The following is a 26,645-nucleotide window of genomic DNA, read 5'->3' as shown; positions in this document are numbered from 1 at the left end:
GGATCTCTCTTAAGTGTTCTCTTAAATTTCCTACTTCGGATTCTGTACTGGGCAGCCTGGAAGCCCTGATGTCCAGAGCAGATTCCCAGAAGCAGAGCAGAAAATTGAGCTTTGCCCAGGTTTTAGGAGATGCCTGTTAAAGCAGAAGCGTTTTGTGAGAATGTTTGTTTTGGCAAACAAGGATTTCATTGGGACAACACACAGCAAGCTCTCTACAGAATACGTATTACAACTGGCTGGGGTGAAAAATATCACCGATGTCTTCTAGCTATGTTTTGCTAATGTTCTTTGTTTTGTTCTGTTTCTGTCTTAACAAAGCTGTGTTAGAACTCAGACATTTTTGAATAACTGCAATTTAACAAGTTATCCCCCATCACCTCAGCTATGCCCACTCTTCCTTTGTGGGGTAAATTTTCTTAAGTTGCTTCATACTTTACCCGTGCTAAGCATGCATGGAGTTACTGTGGCATAACTGACCTGGTAGTTTGTTACAGAGCTGTAGTAAGTCTGTCATATCTTTGAGCCCTGAACATCTGCTTTTCTTCGAGAGCGAACTAAAGGTCACCTTGTCCTAGAGAAAATTAAACACAAATTAGTTTACCTGTAGCTTGCCTGGACCATGTATAATCCTGTGCAGTTTCCTCATTATCCCATTTGGGAGCCCTTTGTTCTGATTGCTTGTGAGGTTGATTGCAACCTACTTGATAGACCACACAAGCAGTTTGTTAAAGTTTCTCTGCTCTATAGTTGTGTCAGCACAAGAATGCCAGCGTACCTTTCTCCTCACTGCAGTCCTGGCCCGATTTCTTTGTTCACTGTGAACTTGTCTGCATCTGAAGGATTTACATCCTTATTACGGATTTTGTCTAAAGGCTGTTTGTTCTTAGGGGTTTTGCATAGAGAACTGTATCATGATGCCTGGTCCTAGTCACCTTCCCCAATAAGAAATACGTAAGCCTTTTGGCCAATTTCTTAACAGGGTGGCTTCAGTTTTATTCTAAGAAAACTCCAGAGGAATCACGGAGGAGAGGTGGGTTATGAAATCCTCAGCCACAGAAAAAAAATTAGGGGTTCACACCCGGTTTGATTTGGCTTGCTTACCCGCAAAACACAAAAAGCTGGAGATCATACCTCCTTGTCCTGCTGCTTGAGAAATAATTTGTCTCTTTAAATCTTCCGGTTCAGTAAAATTCAATTTCTAAACAAAAGCCAGTTTGTGTGCAGCTACTGAAGAGCCTGCAGTTACAATCTGTCTTGACTCCTTTTGTGGGGCCCAGTTGCCTGTCATTGAACAAATTATTGTGATTTTTTTGTTCCTTTTTGTCTACACATAACCGCTGGTAGTATTGTTAGCCTTCAAAGTGAGCTGTTTGTATGGCTTTTTATGACTGGGAGCTGACAGGATGGAGTCTGCTCTAGGGCTAGTAAGGTCTTTTTTCCTTGGAAGATTTGTTGTATTATGACACGCTTTAAATTTTTATCTTAAATATTTATAGCCTATCTAGATGTGTGCGATCTGAAAGAGGCAACAGGAAGACAGGTGAGAGGAGTACACGATGCATTATCTGTGTTTTCAGACACATAGATCAACTTGCTCAGGTTGTACGTACCTGGTTTTTCTTTTTCCACATTCCCTCTCCCATTTTTTGTCTTCTCTACTGGGGTATGTATAGCACATGCTTCTTTACTTTCCTGTTTCTTCCCTTTTTCTTCTGTGGCACAAGAAGAAAAAGTGCTCGGGCTTCTGAGAAGCTGAATTAAACACATGAATATGACAAAGTCGCTTGTCACCTCTGTCAGCCTGTAATGGTTTTTGGCCTCTTGGTCACAGACCAAGCATGTGTTATTCATGAGCCAGAGAAATCTTGCAGACTCTCTGCGTTTCTACTGACTGCTAATTCTGTAAGTTTCAGGAGAAGAAATTGTTTGCCTAAGGAGGCAGGAGGCAAGTGTTGTATTGTAAGTTTTGTCGGTGTGTGAAGATAAGGATATCTGTCTGATCAGTTAAGTGTGTACATATGATCGTGGTGTTGGAGCCCTTTTTGTGAGCTCAGATGGAGTTGGGTAATTACAATAAACCTTTAGAAACTGTTAGCTTTTTGAGAAGTTTCAAGTGAAAAGTATTTTTAATTTTTAAAATATTTTTTTCTCTCACTGGAAAAAGTATGTTTCAGGTCATCGTTAAATTCAAAGCAGGCACGAAGCTAGATGCTTCTTCCCTCTTTTGGACCACATTTTGTAGCTTCGTTAGCAGCCTTACCCCTGCAAGGGATGGAGTTTTCTGTTTATATTTCCACGAATGGAGTTGTTGGATGTGTATGTTTATATTGGTCCAGAGATAAATTCAGTCAGCTTCATGTCAACGTTTCTCATTGGATTATTGGCAAAAGAAGAGTTCACTCAGACCAGTTTTATCTTGTTGGGGCTCAGTCTGTCACTAATTCATCATCTTTATTAAACAAGAAATACTGGGAAAAGCAAAATGAAAGATAAGACTGTTAGCCTTGAAAGTAGTGTAGTCCCACAAGGGAATAGAGATGATGATGCATTGTCAGCTTAAAACAGTGCAGTCATTTAAAGAAATGTTTAAACTCATTAAAGCATGATGCATTACAGTATAACGTGCTGTTAAATGTGGGCAATTGAGTTGGGATGACTTCATGGATGCTGTGTTTGGTTTCCAGTAAATTCAGGCAAGGATAGGCTATTAATTCAAAATTATAAATAGAAAATGTACAAATATATATTAAGAGAGTCGTTTTCGTGGGAATTGTTATTAGGCTTTCAGGCATTAGGAAGGGGAGGGAAACCTATATAGATATGTTGCTTAAGACAATTGTTTTGCATGGTACTTTTTCATAGTGTACCTGGGTGTGCTTAAAGCTTTTTGTTCTGTGCCAGCAAATCCAGGCTACTAAACAGACAGCTGTGAGTTTATGTAGAAGGCTGAAATTTTGTTTCCATTAATGTGAACATGATCCCATTGACTTAAGAAATTGAGTAGGAAAAGCCTGTTTCTAATAAAGGCCTCTCATCTCTCTTGCTATAAACTTTGTAAGATTAACTTTTTTTCTTTTTTTATTAAATTACTGGAAAGCAGACTGCCTTGATTGCTAATGAAATGCAATACCATGCTGCCTTGTTCTTATTCAAGCTTTACCCTCCAGGAGTCAGAACAACTATAACCCGAGACCAGGCTTTAAATTTCATTTAAAACTCTATTGGGTAGAATTATATTGATGTAAAAGAAGACATTTGTGCAAAATTGTAGGCTGTTACTGGTTAAATTAATTGCGAGTGGAGAACTGCACTTTAAAGAATACATTTCTTTTCTTTAAATGGACTTTAAAATATATCTGTAGTTCTATTTCTAAACTACCTGTAGTGCAGCATAGTCTATTGAAGAGTAAAATCCCTGCAGAGGGATTTGTGAGAATCTGCAGCAAATCAAGACAATCTGCATTACAATACTCTTATTTTCTACTGAGTAGTCTCTCCCAGGAAAACCTGCACTTTGTCATGTTGGTCACCAGTGTAACATCCATGGTAGTATATTTGTCTTTATTAAGAACAAAATACCGCCCAAAAATTGAGTTTCAGTAACTCTGAAGGGAATGTAGGTTTTTTTGATTATACTGGGAAAGGGAGGTGGGGATTTGGATTTCAGCATTGTAAAGATTCAAAATCTCCGTTAATGCATCCTCAGTTCTTTGTGGGGCTTTATGCTCAAGGTTTAAGCGTGTAGTGGCAGTCACCTGTTCGTCTGCTGTGTATAATTGAAGTTATCGGGCATTATTGTATACTGCTGCTTTGAGGGTATTTGTTGGCTTTCTGCAGATAATGCAAACCTCGGGTCTTTATTATTTTTTTTTAATGGAGATTTCCACCGTTCCCATCTATTAAAAGGGGAGCTGTTGCTGAACGCCTCTCAAGCTTGCACTGGATAAATTTCAGGAGAGCGTATTTCGAGTAGGACGTGATCTCTCAGCCATTTTCTTTTTTCGGTTACAGACTAGCCAGTAATAATCTCACCTAGATGCTCTCAGATCTCGTCTTCTCCTGTCAGGAGTTGTCTAGATTATGCTGTATTGAGAATTTGGTAGTCTCCCTCCCCAGCCTTTTTTTTTTTTCCCCTGCTTAGTGTATTTCATAGGGAAACACAGGAGGGAAGAGGAGAAAATTGATTCCTTCCTTATCTGCATTTAAAACTTTTGCCTAAAACAGCGTTTAAAAAAAAAATAAACAGAATAGAATAAAAAAAAAATTATAATCCTATAGTTAAAGGAAGTATTTTCAAAACTCCAGTTTCCCTTCTTGATGAAGTATGTGTCTTCCACTACTTACAGTAATTCGTAACACTGGGAATATTTGATAATGGGATAGTTATTATAATTACTAAAAGCCTGTCTTCCACCTTGAATTTGGACTGAAGATATGAAAGACTTTACCACTCTTTTTGCTTGAAACCTAGTTTTATCCAGTTAATTTACAGTTTTTTCCCCGGGCTTTCAGCTCTGACAGACGTCCCTAAATACAGTTGAGATCTAAGTGGTATACAAAACATTTGGTGGAGAGAGCTGAAATATCTTCGTCAATCTGTTTTGGTTTTTTTGTTTCTTCTCATGTAAAATAATTTGTCATCTACCCACAATTTTTTTCCAAATATTGAAAGAAAAACCCCAACTTTAAGCAAAGTCAGCTCACTGTAAAATATTTTAACGTGATTATAAGATTGTAAGTCTTAACGTACTTGTTCAGCTGTGAAAAAAGTTGCGTACTTTATTTTTAAATCTTCACAGTTAGAACCAGTTTGAATTAATGAATTCTATTAATTATATGAAGTTTGACTAATATTTTTTTTTGTTGGTACAAATGAGTGATGTAACAATGCAACATTAACAAGACTTAAGAATTTTCTGTTTCTTTAAGGTTTTCAGTATTTTCTCATGCTACAATTGTGCAAATAAAAATCCTGAAGTTGGTCTATTTACATATCTAGCTGTCTTGCTTTTCGCACGTAGAGGAGACACCAGTGTTGGAGGAGATGCATTTGGGTTCTGGTGCTCTTAAAAAATACCCAGTGCCATACTAGATGTTAGGTTGTGGGTATGACTTTGGTATTCTGTTTGACAGCTCATATTGTTAAAGTAATTTGTAGTGTCTCATAGACTGTATGGAAAGCCTTTTGTGCTGCTGTGCCAAAAGCTCGGGTTTAATGTAGATATTAAGTTCATGTTCATAGTGATGTTGCATATGGAAAGCATTATTTAAATATTAAGGTAGCGTTAACAGTCAGAAGAGACGAAGGATAGGTTAACTTCTTTGACTTCACTAGAGCTTCGGTTTAATACATCTCGATTGAACCGGTGTTAGCAGTATGTGGATGAGTTGTTTCTTTTGTAGTAGTAGTTCTTCATACTGCATATTGTGAGTCTCACAAAGAGCAAACGACCTGTAATGGCGACATAATTTAGTAGCATTGTGAGTACGTGTCATGCAACGTCTGCGGCTTGATTCATTTCCTGGGCTTGCCATTGCTATATTGAGTGCTCAGCCTCAGTTTAAGTGCCTTTGCAGTGTACATTTTGTTGAGGATAGAAATTGGGATTTAGAAGGAGCCTGTGAGAGAGACAAACTAACCCTGCAGTCCCAGGGGTAAAAACTTAATAGTACGGAGAATATTGTGCTTGAAATCAAGAGAGCCATCTCACTCACACTAAGTGGTTAAGAACTAAATATAACAGTAGAGCAATTTCAGACAAAATAGTCACGCTACCTAGATATATGTTTAATGCATATGGACTAATTGGTGTTCTTATGCTTTTAGGCCATGAATATATTGGTTCCCTTCATGTTTAAATACGCAGTAGACAACCTCAACCAGGTATCTGGAAACATCCTCAACCTCGAGGCTGCACCAAATACAGTGGCAACTGTGGCGACTGCTGTCCTCATTGGCTGTAAGTGGTATTCCCAAATCTGTCGGCGAGAGTTGATGTTCTTCAGCAATGGAGCGGGATAGCAGAGCTGCTGACCTTAGCGCTGCTGAGCAGCCGGGATGGTTATTTCATAGTTACTTCTGTGCTGATGTCCATTTCCAATGTTCTGTGACCTTGCTTCTGGCATTCCAATTAAAACATGAAATAATGCTTGTAGAAACGATTCTTGATTATAAATCCTACCCTTTCTTATAACCAGCTGCAAAAGAAACTGATTTAAAATGTGTGCACAATGGTTTATGAATGAAAAATAGCATAAAGTTTTGGGCCAATTAAGTATAAATTACATTTGAACTAAAAATGTTGAAAATATATAAAGAATGATTCTAATGTAATTTCATGCATGAAGGGCAGATGGAAATACAATTATTTTCATTTTGTAAACTTTTTCATCTTTTTTTTAGATGGTATCTCAAGAGCTGGGGCAGCGTTATTTAATGAAGCTAGAAATGCAGTATTTGGGAAGGTAGCCCAAAATTCAATCAGAAGGATAGCGAAGAATGTTTTCCTGCATCTTCATAACCTGGATTTGGCGTTCCATCTAAGTAGGCAAACAGGAGCTCTGTCAAAAACCATCGACAGGGGAACAAGAGGCATCAGTTTTGTTCTTAGCGCTTTAGTATTTAATCTGGGACCTACCATGTTTGAAGTGGCACTAGTCAGTGGAATTCTGGTACGTGTTGTTTATTCATGAGTTGGAATTCTCTCATTTAGGAGTAATACATTGATTTTCTTTTACCAAAGTGTGGTGAGTATTAATAAGAATAATAATAGTCATTGAATTTACAAGGTGGTTGTGAAAGCAACTATTGTAAAGGACCACAGTACATAATTTTCAAATATTAGTTACTTTAAATCAGTTTATTTGAAATTATTTACATGTTTAGCACCTGTCTTCAGCCAATGATATTTATGTGGATAGTTTTTAATGTTTTTCTTCAGAGTTGTTGAAAAAATGAAATCAGAAAAGTAAACTGTGCACACAAGTGTCAAATATATCTAGGTAAATACTGAGGAAGCAGAATATAAATATTATGTCTTTAGTGTGTTGAGGATAGAGGAGGGAGCGATTATTGGCTCTCTTCTGGTCTTTTCTTGCCCAGAACTTAGAAGTGAAAATGATCTTTTAGAAAATAGGCCTCTACTTCTTGCAGGTTTTAAGCTTAATAAGCTCAATTTTAAACTTTTCTTTTATAAATCACACTTACTGTCTTTGAAATCAGGTTCTTGCGATACTTCTATGCTAAAATCTAAATCTCGATGTAGCTTAGACTAAATTAAAAGCAAGAACCTTGTTTTGTTTATTATCCTTCTTTTTAGAAGGACTTAATCAAATTTGAGTGTAATAATATGTAACAATACTTCCCTTTTGAGTTTATGCCTGTATTTAGTCAGCTGTTCAGAACAGGGAGTGTGGTGGGAGGGACGGACCTCCAGAGTTGTTCTCTCAGGCTAAGCTATCAATTTTGAGACAACCGTGAAGTTTTGAAAATTATTATGACCTTTTTTCTTTCATTTTAAATATTCCAGTATTACAAATGTGGCGCAGAGTTTGCTTTGGTAACTCTGGGGACACTGGGAGCCTATGCAGCATTCACGATAGGAATTACGCAGTGGAGGTAAGGCATGCCCTCGGATTCATCAGGGTACTTAGTGCTGCCTCAGCCTGGACTCTTGACTGTATTAACCCTTCGTTTTGCAGGACTAAGTTTCGAATAGAAATGAACAAAGCAGATAACGATGCAGGTAATGCTGCAATTGACTCGCTACTAAATTATGAGACTGTGAAGGTAAGCCCAATCTTTACTGCTAGGCTCCTTGTCTTCTCTCAGCCTAGGGAAAGTCAGTCACAAGATTAATCTTTTACAGGGCTCCATATTTGGAGCAATAGCGTGTTTTTAAAACATTATTCATTTGAAGGAGTACTACATGATGGTGACAGAGTAGCATTACAGTTGTTAGTGGGGCTTCAAAAAATCTATTTGCTAATAGAGTGAGAAGTTTCATGACTGAATCGCCTTCACCATCAGTTTTGGCAAAATGTAAACTTAGAGTCTTGAAGAAGCTTCTCTTCACTTGTTTGCAGAATTGTCTTCTGAATGTCAGCCTGCAACATATTCTCTTCTCAGATGACCATGTGTACTGTTTTCATTTTGTAACACTCCATTGCGATGTTTGCATGAAAGAACAGGGCTCTATTGGTTCTTCTGCTCCTACTATTAAAAAATCCCTTGGACAGCTTTGAAATTGTCCAGGCTCATGCTTATTTTATGCTACTTTCAATTGGAGAGCTAGGTCTGGAAAGATAAGCAGTGGAGTTATCTGTGAAGAAGGACCCAGAAGTAGACATTGCATGAGAAGTACTGCTCTAGAGAATTTGCCATCATCACAGTAACAAGGATGTTCTAACACGTAGTGGACAGTAATTTTTCTTCTTTTTAGTATCTAGTGGCAGCTGATGTTTGGTTTTGACGTTAATTGGGTAGAAGTTCTGCAACACAGACACCCAGTGTTACTGGGATATGAGTATGGTAGGGATCTGCATGATGTCATCTTTCCCTGTGCAGAACATGCTGGGGTTTGCCCATGGTTTTTGTCTTCACACGCTGATCTTTTATCTTCTTTTCTCTTTAGTTGTTAGAAGTGTTAAGGAGGGGTTGTGCGTGTATCTGTGCATGTAGTATGTTTATACTGAATTTTACAACTAGTTAAATATACAGTCTAGTATGTTTGAGAATATGAAACTTACTATCTTTGTGTATATCATAGTATTTCAATAATGAAAAATACGAAGCCCAACGGTATGACGAATTCTTGAAGACATACGAAAATGCCTCCCTGAAGACTACCTCTACTTTAGCTCTCCTGAACTTCGGACAGAGTGCTATATTTAGTGTTGGCTTAACGGCCATCATGGTGCTTGCTAGCCAGGGCATTGTTGCAGGTAACGCATCTCTCTATAAGCTACTTTACCCTAATTAATCCGTAATAGAAGTGTTAATTTTAATTATCTTATGGTTAATGTGGTAGTTCATTTTGAGAGTTTTTGCTTGGGAGCTTGGGGCATTTCTGCTCCCTGGAGTATTATTAATTCCATTATATATATATATATATATCAATTGCTAGTATGATTTTATTAGAAACATTTTAAAAGTTTAGCAGTTAGAGGAAGATCCTAAGAAAATGTAACTTAGGGAAGTTTCTGTTGAAGGATTGTGAAAGACACGTATAAATACAAATACTTCTGTGGACCTCCTACAATGATCCTTTATTTTTACCCTTCTTCCTTCCCATGTTGGCAAGATTCAGAGCTTTTCCCCAGTGTGTATATACACCCATGTGCTTTGTCTCCAGTAGTTTTACTACCAGTTTTCTTCACTTTCCTTAGATTAATAAGGGCACGTTATTAAAAGAATTGTTTCTCTATGTTAGAGTTTCTCATCTATATTTGTCGAATTTACTACATAAAGTAAAGCCTGCTTGTTTAGGAAGACACGGTACGAGCTTCAGATACAGTACATGAATGCAGCATGGGGATGAGCCTCAGCTCAAGTAAGGTGGTTTTAGAGTGAAAATAATGGGGCTTTAAATGCTGTTGGTGACCAGATGTGTTTGAAGGGTAGACCTTTGTACCATGTTGTCTTTCTTGCATCTCCTTCGCTCTTTTTAAGAGATGCCAGGACAGGGAAGAGTTACACCATGAATGGATAAGACAGTAGGTGCAGTTTATGGCTGTCCTTAAGAAAATTTAGAATAGCCTTTTAGCAGGATGGTAGAAATACGGCTTAAATCATCTTTCTGGACCTGTTTCAGCTGAACTGACCCGCTGCTTACCTTTAGCTAGTGTGTCATCCTGAGTTTTCCCTTGATTTAGTGTATTTTATATTAAGCTGCCCAGAGGTTCTCACTACATGTTTTAGCAGTTCTGCTGTATATACTATGAAAGTCCTCTCTCTTGATCGTGATAATTTCTAACATTTGGATTTGTCTATAATTGTACTTCAGATTGTCTTTCCTGATTCTTGCTTTCATGTGTTGGTTCCTCCCCTTCTAACTTATTTAAGCTCCTTTATGTTTCTTTCTGTGGAATTTACAACTTTGCAATCTGATGTTTTTCATTAATTTCCTGATATGCTGCTTGTCTTACTTTCCAGGTGCTGTTTTATATATATATATATTTTTTTTTTTTTTTTAGTGAAATCCATACAAACATACAAATCCATTTGTTTCAGGCACCTTCCTATATAAAATCTGACCTTCTGGGAATGCATTTTGTTTACTATTTAAACATCTGGGTTTAGAAATGGGATAAAAGCAACTAGACTTGATTGACTTTGATTATTATTTTTTTTTAATCTTTTGGTGCTTCCTAACAAGACAACCCTTCAAGTCTCCTTATTCTCTCACATCCATTTTGTCTTAAGGCAGCCTTTCTGTTGGAGATCTAGTAATGGTGAATGGATTGCTGTTCCAGCTTTCTCTGCCCCTAAACTTCCTGGGAACAGTATACAGAGAGACAAGACAAGCACTTATAGATATGAATACCTTGTTTACGCTTCTCAGTGTAGATACCAAAATTAAAGTAAGTAGTAGCTTATTTTACTAAAGTATCTATTTAATAGGGCTGTTTTCTGGCAATGCCATCATTTCACCCTGTTTGTTAACCTTCCAGGTTTAATTTCTCTTCAAGAAAGAGATGTTGTGTAAGGATGCTCTTCTGCCTCCTCTTTAAGTTAGTTAAGTAAGTTAAGTTAGTGCAATAGCAGCTGCTTTTTTTTCTTGCAGAACCTTTCAGCGACAGCAAAAGTTGCTTCACGGAAGCTGTATTTTTACTGAGATTTTTTTATTTAAGTATTCATGCCTTGTGCTTGAATTTTTATTTGTAATTAATGATGCAGAATTTATTACTGCAGAAGACATTGTGAAGCAGAGTGGTTACAGCAGAAATTTTTACCTTCTTTGGGGAAAAGGAGGAACAAACCCATTTCACTTGTGTGACAGATTATAGTTATTTTCAACATATCCAAGCTGGAGCGTCTATTTGCCTTTTTCTGAGCTAGGAAATGGACTGTTCAGCTGGTTGAACTGCTTGAGATACTTTCTGGGCAGCATATAAAGTGGCACTCTTCTTTTAATAGGACAAAGAGCTGGCTCCGCCCCTGCAGATCACACCACAGACTGCTGCCATCGCCTTTGATAATGTGCATTTTGAATACGTTGAGGGGCAGAAAGTCCTTGCTGGAGTATCTTTTGAAGTCCCTGCAGGAAAGAAAGTGGCCATTGTAGGAGGTAGTGGGTCAGGGTGGGTAAATGGACTAAATACACCAATCAATGATGCAGAATTTTATTTCTTAAATGTGTTTGGTTTTGTTTTTTGCTTTTTGTGATTTTTGTTAGTGACATCAGTTCTGTTTGGAGATTGTATATGGCAAAGCAGGAATGTAACATTAGCTTCAATTCTTTTCAATTTCAGGAAAAGCACAATTGTGAGATTATTATTTCGTTTCTATGAACCTCAGAAAGGAAATATTTATGTTGCTGGACAGAATATACAAGATGTCAGTTTGGAAAGTCTGAGAAAGGCAATAGGAGTTGTACCTCAGGTATACCATGTTTCATTGTCCCCAAATAGTCCATCATAACAGTGTTTCTCAGCATTCTGACACTGTGGTTCAATGCAGGCCACTCCTAATGAAGTGGTATTGTCTAGTTCCTTTAAAAGTTGCCATGCTGCTTCTGTGCGCCCCCCTCCCTCTCCCCCTCCCGGGAAATATTATGTTTTTATGTGCATCATATAGATCCGATTTCTGAAATATGTTTAAGCCTCTTCATGAGAAACTGCCTCCAGCTTTAACTGATTTAGCTTTACAGTTGATTACTACCCATAATGAGTTAGCAAAGTGGTAAAAGTATGCATGACATATATGTATTTAGGACACAAAATGTATTAATCCCATTTTTGGGAAAAGAAATTTCCCCAAATACTTTTACCTTCAGGCTTTGTAGAAAAATATAACCTATTCTGTATTGATTTCTTTCATGGATTTGGGACAGCTTTTAAACTATTGTTCGTGGTTTCTTGTTCAAAATATTCTTTCCATAAATCTAGGATGCTGTTCTCTTCCATAATACTATCTATTACAATCTGCTCTACGGCAATATTGGTGCAACACCAGAAGAGGTGTATGCAGTAGCGAAGTTGGCAGGAATCCACGATGCCATTCTTCGAATGCCAAATGGTTACAACACTCAGGTTGGTGAACGAGGACTCAAACTCTCAGGTAGGTTTTTAAGGGCACAAGTTCTTTGTTATCCCTTTTGCTACTTCAAAAGTTCAATGCATAGTTTATTCCTCAGTCAGGCTTGCTTTTAGCTTATTTACATTATAACATAATCGTAAGGCTAAATATTAATACAAAGTTCTGTAGTTTAAGGCAACTGTAGCCTACAAGATATTTAAAGACAGTGTTTTCAGGGGGTATCGTTAAATGAGTTGATACGTTAGCACATAGGTGTATCTAAGTAAAAATGACCTTTCTCATAATTTGTTTGGGTAGTGGAACGCGTGTGAATAGAATTGGGATCTTTATGTCTGTGTGCTTTGCACGTAGGATGTGATAGGCTTACATATACGCATAGACCTTCTACATTTGTGTTCTTAAATCTAAACTTGTAACAGCTTAAAGTTAGGTGGTGGTTTGGTTTTGCTGTTGGTAGTAAGGCAGGCAATGGGGTATGTTGTTGCAGCGAGGTCATTTTGGACCCTGTCCATAATGAAAGGGCCTTCGTGTCTTAGTTAGGTGTTTCTTACCCGTGAGTTGTGTAAGAAACAACATGAAAATGGTGTCTGCGTATCTGCAAGCTGTGGATTTATGTTACACAACCTTGGTACTGAAACAAAAAAAGCATGAGTTCATGTTCTCAAGGTCCTTTTGTATTTGGGTATGCATTCTATAAAACAGTGTAACTGTTTGAGACTAGAAAGATCATATGATGGCATTAGCCAGGCTTTGCTAGACATGCTAGCCTTTCGGGGCCACTCTAACAAAAAAAAAATCACTTTACTCCTTCCTCTCTACATCTGTCTAGTATTAAAATTACATAGACTTGTTCACAGGGAAGATGATGCTTGAAAGCAAACATTCTTCCTGTGGCAGTTATAATGTAAGATGAGGGTTCACATGGAAACTGGGAAATGTCTAAATCATTTCCCATGACCTTTTTCTGTTTTTTATTGAGGGGACATAGGGTTTTAATATTACGGAGTTTAAGTATAACTTTTTATCTCGTAGCTAGATTCTACTGGAATGCTTTCAGTCTCGTATCTCTTAGGTTGAAGTTGCATTGAGACAAAGCTAATAATGATGTCAATCACATAAATGTAACGCTTACTAAACGTGCATTGAATGAAACAAAAATGAAATTACTGTTTTGGTTGAAGGATATATTATTATCAGGTTATTTTATTATCTTTTAATAAGTCTTTATCTTCTTATAGCTCTTATAATTTTTTTAACAGATACTTGATGCAAAATGAAATGGAATACTCATTTAATGAGGTTTCCCCATTTAATTCACTGATGGGTCTGGTTGCCCTTCTTGGTGGATATTATGAGAAATAGAAGGTGTATTTGCAAAGTTCATTTAAACCATCTCCTGTTGTCTTGTTTCAAAAAAGCAAAGCACACTATAGTTTTGCTAAAAATTGCTAGCCAGTACAAGCAGTGGTGGGGCACAGTTTTTCATATTGGTTTGGTATCGTTTTCTAATACGGTCTTAAAGGTGTTTAGATAAGTGTGAGGTCATGGAAAATATTTGGGAGGATTTTGACAAGGTGGGTAGCATAATGCTGAATTGCGTGCAGAGAGGGAGTACCAGTGGAGAAACTGCAGTGCGTACACACCGTAGCTACGGCTGAGGCTGAGGAGAGGCTGTATCACTCTGGTAACATGTAGGACGTGTCTTTCTAAACAACTTCTCCTGGATACAATGCCTTACTGTTTGGCAAACTCTAAACACACGTGGCAGAGCTTAATTGTCTTCCACTCTGACTCCATGTGCAAGGCACCATTTATTGGTAGACAAAAGAATAGATCAGCTGTTTTCATTCACGGGTAGGGTGGAGCGGTACAGGGCAGACTGCTCCACTCCGTTGGGAATGAGGTATGACCCTACCGGAGAGATCAACTTACCTCAGTGAGTTTGGAAACTTTTGCTTGAGAAAGGTACTGAGATGTATGGATCTTTGGGGGCTGGTGGGTGTGCAGAGGCAGGAGCGCAGGCATGCAGGACGTTCGGGCAGAGCTGCTGCCTGTTGCGAAGACAGGAAGCTGTGTGCGGTGTTTTGTACTGTGCGGCGGCTGCAGTCAGGAGTCCCGGTCTCTTTGATACAGAGGATCAGAGGTTGCACTCTGCATCCAGAATGTATGTGCAGGAGGAAGCACGCTCATTTGCAAAAGGGGAATACAGAGAAGGTTAGAAGGGAAATAAAATATGTGAAGTTGAAATCTGCATGAGTGAGTAGAAGGCACAGAATTAGGTACTGGCAGAACTGTAGACAACCGAGGTAATGATGAAAGATTTCTCTTGTGCTGGCTGTCTCCCCAACCTAGGAATTTCTAGAAAGAGGATTTGACTAACAGTAGGTTTGAAATGTCGTGTTGTTTATAGAAGCATAGAATGGTTTGGGTTGGAAGGGGCCTTCTAAAGATCAGCTAGACCAACCCCACTGCCCTGAGCAGGGGCATCTTTCACTAGATCAGACTGCTCTAAGCATTAGCCTAATGTTGAAGTTTAGATTGGCTATTAGGAAGAATTTCTTCACTGAAAGGGTGAACAGGCTGCCCAGGGAAGTGGTTGAGTCACCATCCCTGGAGGTATTTAAAAGACATAGATGTAGCGCTGAGGGATGTGGTTTAGTGGTGGACTTGGCAGCCCTGGGTTAACGGTTTGACTCCATGATCTTAAAGGTCTTTTCCAACCTAAATGATTCTGTGTCCCATTCGAAATCTGGAGAAGTGTGTGCGGACATGTTGGAGTTTTCTGACCTTCAGAATCCTTTAACAGAGCCTTTCTGAAAATGAGATATGCCTTTACTCCATCCTTCATTTTGTGCTACCACTATGATGGTCATAATCACCCATCTAACTGGGCTTTAACAAAAGTGATGTTTAGAAAGTGAAGTGTGTTCTTTTCCTGTTTTGCTTGTATTTAAAGTAAAAAGAGTATGGAAAATACTTCTCAGGAGAAAGACGCTGGATTTCTGAGGTAATAGATCCCTGCTGAGCGCTTTTTCTGCCATGTAGTAGCTTCAGTTTCTTGTTTTCAACAAATTAGAGGAGTATTGGCAAACAATAGCGATAAACAAGCTCCAGTAGTGTTTACAGTCAGGGTACAGGAGCGTTAGGCTGATGCTCTCAGGAACGTCTGCTCACCTTGACCTGCCTCACATTGCGCATTGGATTGATCTCAAATGCAGTTGTCTGCTCAGCTCTTGGAGAATTTGATTCTGTGTGCTTTTGCTTGCAGGTGCCAGTTTGCGGTTTTAGGTTGGAATGTGGAGCTAACATGTCTGCTGTGTCCTTTGTTAGGTCAATATTTTCATTGATAATGAGAGTAGTAATGGCCAGACATGGTATAGTTGTTTAATGGATTGGAGATGTCAAATGCATACCTTTGAGTTCCTTCAGTAGCTCTGTAAAAATATGGCATCTGTTACTTTGAATCTCTGCAGTTTTCTGAATAGTAGAATGCCTCCCTAAATTGTTAAAAAATTATATATTAGATTAATTTCTGAATCTGTTTAATTGTTACTTTTTAAAGTTGGGTGAGGCTTCTTACACTTTCAGTCTAAGAAAATAGCACTCAGGTCTTTTTTAAATAATATTTTGTGGGAGAAATAGGGGGAGTGGAAGCTCTGTGAATTTAAGTGGTCCTCTTCAAAATCTAGGAATTTTATATGCGTGATGGAAAAAAGGAGGTTTTTGGGACCCCTGACACGGCAGGTGTCTCGGTGAAAGGCACGATGGCAATTAACGTGGGTCCCGGGTGTGTGAACGGTGGTAGTGACATGGGAGGCCAGCAAAGGCTGTCATCTTACCCTGGGGCCCTGGTTCTGTGAATAGTTAAATCTGTTGAGAGCAACAAATGATTAGTTTAAAAAATCGTAAGTAAATTGGATTCTCCCTGTATGCAAATATTTGGTATATTGTGGATTCCTTCCAGTACATGAACAGTTCACTTCTTTGAGGATTGACATTGGAAAACTATATAGTGGAAGTGCTGTCTTGAAACTTTTAAACTGGTGGATTTTTTTTTATTATTGGCAAGAACCTTAATCCAAAAAAACCCTCCCTAATGGCAGTACAGTAGCATGGGTAACAAGCCTCCGTGTCTGCGTTTCTCTCCCCCGGTGTGGTTTTCCTTGCGTGTGGGGTACGAAAATAGGCATAAGCAAGTCTTAATTGCAATGAGAACTTTATCAATTTAAATGGTGAAGTAAGCATTTAGTGCAGTTCTTACTGGTCTCAATGATTGATTCATCAAGAGTAAATAAAGAAAGCCAAGCTGTTTTGGCTTTTTCAAGTAGAATCCATTTCAGTGTTTTCTAATAGATGTGTAATAGACAGAGCTTTCGTGAACGCAAATTATTAACATGCTGCTGTCCTGAATATGAATGAACATGAAACAAAGTCGCTATGTTACAAATGTAAGGAAAGACCTTGGATTTTGTTATTGTGTGTGTCTTTCAAACATGGATATTGTCAAGCTGTGAGTTTTGAACATGCTTTAAAGGAGAGAGAGTCTATTAAAATAGACTGAGTAAATTGTACAATTCTAATTGCTACTGAGTTCTGCCAAAGACAGTTTAAAATTTGAACTGCAGCATTATTGTCAGCCTTTTAAATGGTTTATTAAAGCATGTTCTCTCCTGATAGGAATGGAACATTAACAAGAATATAATGGTATTAAATGCAGTGTTTTGAAGTCTTGAATAAAACAAAGGAGGACAAATGCACAAATGTGAAATGTTTGCATTGCATACCAAATGTATAGCAGATTTGAAGTTCTCAAATGCACCTGTTTGCCTGTCTGTAAAAGTTGTCCTAAGTTATTCTTGAGTAGATGTTGGCTGTAAGAATTGTGAAGGAAGGAAACTAGTCTGAAACTTGGTTACATCAGAAACCAACAGATTGCATAATGAAGGTGGTTTTCAGTACCATATTAATTGTGTTTTTTAGTGAATTTTGCTGCTTAAAGCTGTTAGGTGTGGACACTAAGTCTGGGCTGTTATGGAGTGGAAAGTTAGAGGAATTTCAAGGAGAGACTTGAAAGAAAAATGTGTGTGCAAGATGCATGAAATCAAGTACAGCAGGCATGGACAGAGCATTGTTTATTTGTGAGAGCAAACAGCGTGTATGTATGTGAAGTTGCTGTAGGGGGCACAGCTTAGACCAGGTCAGCCAGCTCGTACTCCCTGGTGTGTAGGGTGAGGTACTGCACATTGTCCTCAGTGACCTGCTCTTGCCTTGTAGCATATACAAAATAGTCCTCTGTCCTTTTCTGAAAGGATAAGCAATCTTGAATCACTTTGGATTCACCAGGGAGCAGGAACTTGTGTGATATCTTATGTGACATGTACAGATCTTTATCAGTAGCAACTATGATGTACATTTAAAATAATAATAATAAAAAAAAAAAGGAACCAACCCCCAAAACAGTCATGTCTGCTGTTGAATTGAGAATACAATGACTGTAACTTCATCTTTTTCTTTTTTTTCCACCCCACCCCTTCAGGAGGAGAAAAGCAAAGAGTTGCAATTGCTAGAGCAATGTTAAAGGAGCCACCTATTTTTCTCTATGATGAAGCCACATCATCTTTAGATTCAATTACAGAAGAGGTAAATCGGGATTAAAAAATATAAAACTAATGTAGTGGGATGATGTCTGATTCTGATGCTTTTTCCTTGTTCTTTTCCTCTCAGAAAGAATTCTGTTCTTTTTGCCAGATGGCTGTCATGTGTTTTCCTGGTAGTGTTATTATTAAGAGATCCTATGTCTAAGCCCTTTTCCTAAAGGCCAGAGCAGAGATACCGAGTCTCTACCGAGTCTCTTGTCTACCTTGAGACATAGTGAAGAATATCATCTCTGTCTCTGGGTATGTTTTCTACTTTACACTCTCGAGGTCCCATTCACCATTAAAAGTTCATCTCTTGAAGCTCTTGCAAATACCTCATGTGGCCATGAAGTGTGAAGCTTTCCAATCCGCTTCAAAAGGTGTCTAAGATGCCATGTAGCATTCCTTAAAAATGTCTCACAAGTAACGCAGAATGGAAAACCTCTTGTTTGTTGTGCAGCATCTTTCTGAGATGCAAATCAGGTGGGTGTAACCTGCAGTGCTGGTATTAATTTGTATTCATTTCACAGGAAGGGCTGTGAAACATCGGGGCGTTGTGACATAGATGTCATGACACTACCCCAGTAGCTGCATCAGGCTTCATAACTACAGCTTTGCTTAAACACAAAACTCAGCACAAGCAGTAATTTCACAAACTAATGTCATCAAAAACTAGAGCTAGAGCTATGTTTGTGTTCACTTATGCAGATTATTGAGCAAATTTATTGACCTGTAATCACCAAATTACTTTCACTTTCCAGATACAAAGAAATCCGAGTACAAACTGTACATTTATATAGTACAGCATTCAAATATAGTTACGGCTTCCTCATCGGGCCAGAAATGTTCATAATACTCAGATTCTTTCTCTCTTTTGTTTTGCCATATTTGTTGCAAGAATCATAGGCAAAGCTGAAAGTTTCACGGCAAAACTGCACTTTAAAGACAGCAGATGAAAATGAGTCCTTTCCACAAAAGTAATCAAAATGGTTTCTGACCAAGGCAAGCGTTTTTCAGGGAAATAAAGTGGACACTTCACTTACTGTAGTGAGGGCACAAATTCCCAATTAGTGCTGCTTGCATCTGAACGCAGGTTGGGAAGGTGGAAGACTGCTCGCAAAGGAGGCGGTGATAGATAATTCCCAGGATTGCTTGAATTTTATGTTCCACATTGGCATGATACTGAGAGGGATTTTTTTTTTTTTCTTTAACGTTCATTGATTGGAAATTATTATTATGATTTATTATTTTGATGTGCCTTTACTGCTGTTTATGTTGCTTTTGTAGAGTGGCTGCACAGGGAAGTTTTCCTGAAATCAAGTTACACTTCGCTTCCTTTGTCCCTTGGGATATCTGCGTTATTCTATGAGTAAAGGGTTTTTTGCAGTTTGAGGACTTTGTCAGAGCCACAGATATTTCGTGCTTGGGTTTCTCCTGTTTCTTCTGTAGCTACTTGTAGCTGTTTCTTATTGTGAAGCTATTGCAGTACAGATGTTTCTCAAAACTTATTTACAGTAATTTGCATATTTCTAGGCAGCATTTTATTTCTCTTCATATGACCTAGGAGTGTGTAAGAGGTTTTTTTGTTTCTATTTTAATCTTGCAGAATATTCTCAATGCCATGAGGGACATGGTGAAACACCGAACGTCGGTTTTCATTGCGCACAGGTTGTCAACAGTAGTTGATGCAGATGAAATCATTGTGCTGGATCAGGTGAGATGATAACCCTGTGATGTGTAATTTTCACATAATGTCAGTTTTTGTTTTAGAGAGTCTGTGTGCGCGTCTTGAAATATTATACTACCACTGAGCTACTGAAAGTGCTTTCTTTGGAAATTAACCATGTTAGAAAATTCTAGCCCAAGCATTGCTTTGCATATATTTCTCTTCTTTGCAACTAACAGTTTATCAGTTGCAGAAACTTGCATGTGTGACTCTTCTATGTTGTATTTTTACTTCATTTGCATAGTTCATTTAATTACATGTTCTTTATATGGATTATGAGAAATTTCACTTGATGCTCTGGGACTGGTTTAATCTTACATGGTTTTAATCTGATTTATTACGTGCTTCTGTCAGATTTGGTTTCCTAATGTGTTCCCCCAATTTATGCTTCGTTCTCATTACTCACTGAGTGTCTATTTTTCACATGCATTCATTGTTTTTTTTTTTCTTTCAGTGGAAAGAGAGAGGACAGCATGTTCTGTTTCCATACAGATAAAACTGTTGTAGGATTGTTCAGTCTAATTATGTTATAAATCTGAACACCATTCTCTATTATACCTGTGGAAAAGTGTGATTATTCCCTTTCTGTATGCTTCTAAGAAAAAAATAAGAAAAGTTTCAACATTTGATTTACTAATATCACTCTTGAGCTGTTATGTCATATTCAGTCTGTCCTAAGTCCGTTTTCTTCTCTATTACCCTTATCTGGCTGTAGATTTAAAATAAACAAATGTCCTTACTATAGCTTCATAGTACTCTTTCAACTTATAATGCTGAAAATATAGTGCTCAAATCTGCTCATAATAGATGTTAAATTTACCTCTGCATTCATTTTTTCAGGTGCTATTCATAGGCATGTGATCATAGGTGTATTTAGTGACTAAAATATGCATATCTAAAAGAAAATAAATTATTCCTACAGTACGTTAAACGATTTCATGGGGAGTTAGAACAAAAGCTTACGAAATGATGACATTTGTGACTATTTTTGGTATACAAATCTCAGCTTCGTATAGATCTCAAAATGAAGTAGTGGAGTAAATCACTCCTGCTGCTCTGTGGAGTTTTAATTTGTTTTTGATCTGCTTGTTTTTGGAGCTTTTGCTGAAAAATCACTTCCTAAGGTGTATCCTTTATGTAACTGCATGTTAAAACATCTTGCAAATGTTTTTTGACATGTTATAAGGCAATCTGCGACTTTTTGTTTTCAATGCAAGTTTTCACAGCTTACTAAGAGTGTGTTTTGTGTTACAGTGTAACTGTTAAATTAAAAATAAAAGCACAACCTAAAACTGTAAAACAGCTAGGGTGCTCACTTTCATGAATGATGTTAGTGTAACAAAGATTGTGAATGAGTAAGGCAGCGCGGTGCATCACTTTCGGTGCCCGACTGCTTCGTGAGGCATCATTGACGTTTGCTCAGCAGAAAGTTGCCTCTCGTCATCCCGGCTTGATTGATGAGCGGTGTGTTAGCAACCAGGTAAACAGTAGTGGAGACGAGATGAGGCGATTGTGGCTGGTTTTGCTTAGCAATGGAAATATGGCATCGCAGTTTCAGCACTTTTGCCTACGTGAAGTCAGAATAATTCTTGAGTAAACAAACACTGCATTAATGATATTGATCTTAATGCTGTGAAGCTGAACAGAGAAGCTACTTTTTTGATGATTGTTCAAGCATTATAAAAAAAAAAAAAAGGACCATAATTCATTCAAAAGCCTAGTCTCTACTACAACGAACTCTAAATTAACCATTTAAAGTTTTAAAATAAATTCTGCAGTTAAGTTGGTCAAGTGTATATTTGTTCAGATTCCACCAGCACGAGTAGTAATAGAAGTGACAAGACCTAATTTTTTTTCCCAGCATGTTCATCAGCAGCTGTCACAAGGAGGTAGATTTAATTGTAGATCAGAATTTGGAACTAATATAAAATCCATGTAGTTGGCCGTATAATGCTGTCTTTTCCCAAAAGAAAAAATAGCTGGAGAACGAATACATTATTTTAATTTGAAGTCGGGGAATGTAAATGCGTATCTCAAAGTAAAAAGATGAGTGTGTTCTTTGAAGAGTAGTAGTGTTCCACTGTCTGTAGGATTTGAGTTTTCCTCTCCAACTCTTCTTTCCCATTTCCACAACGGTAGTCGATAAATCATCTTTGCTTTTGAGAATAGCACAGTTGAACTGAACTGCTCACTCGATCTTCGTGGCGCCAATTGCAACGAGAGAAGTTACCAAGCACCCATCTTAAAGCACAATTTGCATTAATCGTTTTTAGGATTTGATTTTAAATGTGTTTTGCTTATCTAGTACAAATGCCTCTCTGTATGCTCTTTTCTTTAGCTTCTTAGCGTGTGTTTGTTGTCACGAAAGACAAATACATGTTTGTTTCATGTGACTTTTGCACTAGTAGTTTAACACTGTGCTCCTCATGTAGAGGTCTGCATTTACTGTAAATAGCTCTTCCAGTTGGTGGGCGGACAAAAAGCATCTACGTTTCGATTTATTTAAGTTTGAGAAGGACATAGCTCCTTATTTTCGGCTTGCGGCGTAACGCACAATTCAGTTCACCACATATTCAGTCTTTCATTGATGTGCCAAACTCCTCATTAATAATTGCTGTAATCTATACTCTAAAACTGTGGCCCATACGTTGGCAGTATTTATATTCCTAAAGATCTGGTAATGTTGATTTACTGACTTACTCCCCTTCTTTTACAGGGTAAAGTTGTGGAACGTGGTAGACATGCAGACCTCCTTGCAAGTCCTAACAATCTCTATTACGAAATGTGGCATACGCAGAGCAGCAAAGTACTGAATAGTCATAACAATCCAAATTGGGAAGAGAGAAATAATCGGATGTCCAAAGAGGAGGAAAGGAAGAAACTAGAAGAAGAAGTTATGAATAGTGTGAAAGGCTGTGGAAACTGTTCATGCTAAGTATGATCCTGGATTAATCTTCTATAACAGGTTAAAAATGCACAAGATCACAACAAAGTGCAGCTCTTGTTTTTAAGTCAGCGTTCAAAAACTTCCTGGGTTTTACAGTTTCTCAGAGGGACATAATTTCAACCAAAGGAGTTCTATTTTTACATCTTTAGAAATCTCTAATATTCAACGGCATCTGCAAGAGCTGAGCTTTTTCAAAAACTTTAAACTTCTCAACTAAGAGTGTAATTTATGGCAATTTTTAGGCATTGGTAAGACCTCCTGGTAGTCGCTTGAGGTGGATTATTAAATTGTAAACAGATTTGTCCTTGATTTACATTATTTCTCATCATTAATGATTGATAAATACATCATATTTTAATTTTAATTGGGCTCATTTGAACTCATTTGCTAGTGAGGAAGATGCAATTTAAATTCTTCAGTGCTGTTCTGGTTTAAAATGTTCTTTCTTGTAAAGAATAAGAAAAGCCTAAATAAAATATTGAAGGCTTCTAGTAGCAAACCAAATATCGGAATTATCCATCTCACCCTTCAAAAACACCTTTCATACCGGACTATCAGGAAATGTATTGGTATTATTCTAAAAGAAAACTAACAGTATTTTTAAGAGCTTGCAAAAATCTGGAATTGACGAAATACTGTGTGACTTCACAGAAAAAATACAAAATGTTGTATGTAAATATGAAGAATTGGAAGTTTCCCTTAAATGAAAAAATCCAGGTTCAGGATTCTGTATCCTCAACATCTGCTGTAGTAGTCAAAGCAGAATGCAGTCACTTTTTCTATTTCGGTCATGGTCTTAGGGAGCAATTAAGATTCAATAAAGACTTCCATAAATTTCTATTATGTCATTAATGTATGAGAAAATGACCCTGAATAATGTTGAAAGTGTTGCTATAATAATCTCCTCATTTCAATAGTCAAAACTTCTTCAATGTGAAGAAACCTCAGGCTTTGCTATTTGCAGGACATTACAGGCGTATTGGGTTTGCCTGGCCAGGTTTTAGTGGTAGGGTGTCTACAGGGGCGGCTTCTGTGAGAAGATGCCAGAAGCTTCCCCCATGTCTGATAGAGCCAATGCCACCCGGCTCCGAGAGGGACCCACTGCTGGCCAAGGCTGAGCCCATCAGCAATGGTGGTAGCGCCTCTGGGATAACATAGTTCAGAAGGGGGGAAAAAACTGCTGGCTACAGCTGCCGGGAGAGAGGAATGAGAGTATGTGAGAGGGAACAGCTCTGCAGACCCCAAGGGCAGTGGAGAAGGAGGGGGAGGAGGTGCTCCAGGCACTGGAGCAGATTCCCCTGCAGCCCATGGAGGTCCACGTTGGAGCAGATATCCACCTGGAGGACCCCACGCCAGAGCAGGTGGGTGCACCCAAAGGAGGCTCTGACCCCGTGGAGAGCCCGCGCTGGAGCAGGGTCCTGGCTGGACGTGTGAAGCCGTGGAGGGAGGAGCTCACGCTGGAGCAGGTTTGCTGGCAGGACTTGTGACCCTACGCTGGAGCAGGCTGTTCCTGAAGGACTGCACCCCACGGAAGGGACCCACGCTGGAGCAGTTCATGGAGGACTGTCTCCCATGGGAGGGACCCCACGCTGGAACAGGGGAAGAGTGTGAGGAGGAAGGAGCAGCAGAGACAATGCGTGATGGACTGACCACAACCCCCATTCCCCGTCACCCCACACCGCTCGGAAGGAAGAGGTGGAGAAATTGGGCGTGAAGTTGAGCCCGGGAAGAAGGCAGGGGTGGGGGGAAGGTGCTTTAAGGTTTAGGTTTTATTTTCTCATTACCCTACTGTGACTTTTGGCAATAAATTAAATTTATTTCCCCAAGTCAAGTCCATTTTGCCCATGATGGGAATTGCCGAGTGATCCCCCTGTCCCTATCTGGTCCCAGGAGCCTTTCCTTACGTTTTCTCTGCCCTGTCCAGCTGAGGAGGGGAGTGATGGAGCGGCTCGGTGGGCACCCGGTGTCCAGCCGGGGTCATCCCACCACAACATTAATTGTATTTTTAGCCCTTATCTCTTCAGGGAGTTTTCCTATGTCTATTTATCTCTTGTTATTCTGGTATAATTCTTCCTGTTGAACTTAAAAATAAAACTTTTTCTCTTGGATGTTGAAAAGCAACTACTTTTTTTTTCTGGGGAATTATACCGGTATAATTACACCGATATAAATTATGTTTGTAAATTAGATGCAAGATTTCTCAGTGTGGGCACTAGCAAAGCACTGAATTTGGTGCTTCTGGAAATTTAGTTGCAAATAGTGTTTATTTTTTGATGTTATACCCTGCCCTGCAACTAAATATAGGAACAGTAACTTAAGGAGAGTGAAACCTTTGCTGTCTTTTCTGCTAGTCACTCATTTTGTCTCTATTAAAATGATGGGTGAAAAAAACCAACTTGGCATCAATCTCCAGTTAAAAATGATTTTTTTAAAGTATATGGAATGCAAGGACTTTTATTTTTATCCTGGGAGTGCAGAAGCAAAGTGAAGCCTTGTTAACGTAGTGGCAGTTCAGAATTCTTCTAGCTTACAATTTTCCTTTTATTTTCGCTAATTGTCTCCTTTTTTAGTTTCTGACAGCAGTGAGGTTGACTATAAAGGTGCAGTTATCGCTGAACTGCCAGAAACAGTTAGCAAAGGTTTATTAAAAAGTCTTTTTACGAGGCATCTCCCTTTCCTGTATTGTGGCTAATAAAAAACCCAAACAATGTGTTGGCCCTCCCCAATCCCTCCCCATCCCACAAGAGCTAGTTTTTGGAATGAAATAATTTGTCTACTGTTGCATGCAGCAGATAATGTGCAAAGGCTGTAAATAGTAATGTTTCGATCCTGAAGATTTTTTTCCCTTAGGCACAAGTGTTAGAAATGTCACTGGTCTGAAAGATGGAGGAAAAATGTTTTTCTTGATGAACAGTTTTTGGTATTGCAGGGCTTAGACATCCTCATAGTTGTCTGCAGAGAGCTCAGGGGCTAGCGTTATTTTCTAGATAGTCTGAAACCAAAAGCCATTTTAATGCCAAATTTGATTGTGTTGGTGAAAGGAAGTTTTCAGGGGAACAAGTGACTGTGCGAAGCCGATGCCTGTACCCCTGGGGCTGGACTCTGCGAGTGCCGAGAGCCCGGGGCGTTGCAGGTTTGGAACCAGCACTGTTTTCACGTGGTAGATACCAGAAATGATCAACATTTGTTTAAATCTGTATTGCCTCTCTCTGCTGTCGTTTTCCTGCCCAGCCCAGTGCTGCAGCTTCGCCCAACTTTAAGCAAACTGAATTGACGGGAGGGAACTATTCACAAAGGTGGTTCCTAACAAAGGAGGCGAATCCTACAGTAGAATATTTGTTTTAAAGAATTGGGGTGAGTTTCTGGAGGTGACTGAAAACTTCCCGCGTCATGGAGTTGCTAGATAAACATTCCTGGTTCGACTGGGGCTTTATTTGGGTGAATGCTCTCTATGCTTGTCTCTCTGCTCCTTAGACACAGCTTACAAAAATATACTATACCCCTGTAAATTTAGCAGCTACACACAAGGAAAGGAGAAAAGAGGGGGGGGGGGGAAAGGCGTCTGTACTAATGAGAACAAAAAGGTTTTTCTCCCCCAATTGCTTTCCAAAGTTCAATGGGAAAAACTTCCTAGAAAAGCAGAAAAAGCCGTTGCAGAGGCAAAGAGGTGTAAACAAGGAGGATCCTCTGCTGCCACCGTCTCGTGCCATTCTGGCAAACAGACTCAAGAATAAAACGATGAGCATTGGGTTTTGCTCCTGAGCAGGAGCCTCGGGGCAGCAGGCGCAGTACTTGGTGATGCTCTTGTCCGCTAGAAGGTGAAACTTGCGCTCTTTCCTTTATTTTTATTGTTTTAATATTTAGTCCTATGCTATCACTCCAAAGTGTCACCATTTGAAGCAGATGTTTAAAACACTGAATGGGAGAGTCGCAGCTTTGGTGAGACTCTCACTGTAGTGCCCTGACTCTTAAGACAGTGTAGATGGCATCTCTTTAAAAAGCCTTACTATTTCTTCCATACAGAAAACGGATTTATTTTGGAGCTCTTACACAGCCTCTGTGGATCTCTGTGGCAAT

General features: G+C 38.8%; 1 protein-coding gene across 1 annotated transcript in view; it reads left to right on the top strand.

Annotated features, from left to right (window-relative positions):
- ABCB7 (ATP binding cassette subfamily B member 7) overlaps nt 1-24,676 on the top strand; it is a 42,870-nt gene extending 18,194 nt beyond the window's left edge. Inside the window, exons 5-16 of the mRNA XM_082488408.1 lie at nt 5,828-5,960; nt 6,404-6,672; nt 7,530-7,618; nt 7,702-7,789; nt 8,769-8,943; nt 10,424-10,581; nt 11,138-11,301; nt 11,473-11,602; nt 12,109-12,280; nt 17,796-17,899; nt 19,502-19,609; nt 22,338-24,676. Of these exons, the coding sequence (XP_082344534.1) occupies nt 5,828-5,960; nt 6,404-6,672; nt 7,530-7,618; nt 7,702-7,789; nt 8,769-8,943; nt 10,424-10,581; nt 11,138-11,301; nt 11,473-11,602; nt 12,109-12,280; nt 17,796-17,899; nt 19,502-19,609; nt 22,338-22,556 (1,809 nt within the window). The 3' untranslated portion in view covers nt 22,557-24,676. The remainder of the gene's footprint in view (nt 1-5,827; nt 5,961-6,403; nt 6,673-7,529; nt 7,619-7,701; nt 7,790-8,768; nt 8,944-10,423; nt 10,582-11,137; nt 11,302-11,472; nt 11,603-12,108; nt 12,281-17,795; nt 17,900-19,501; nt 19,610-22,337) is intronic.
- Nucleotides 24,677-26,645: the final 1,969 nt, after the last annotated feature.

The sequence above is a fragment of the Vanellus vanellus genome, assembly GCF_965231255.1.
Source record: "Vanellus vanellus genome assembly, chromosome: 10".
Classification (NCBI taxonomy): Eukaryota; Metazoa; Chordata; class Aves; order Charadriiformes; family Charadriidae; genus Vanellus; species Vanellus vanellus.
This window is presented reverse-complemented; position numbering and strand designations above follow the sequence as displayed.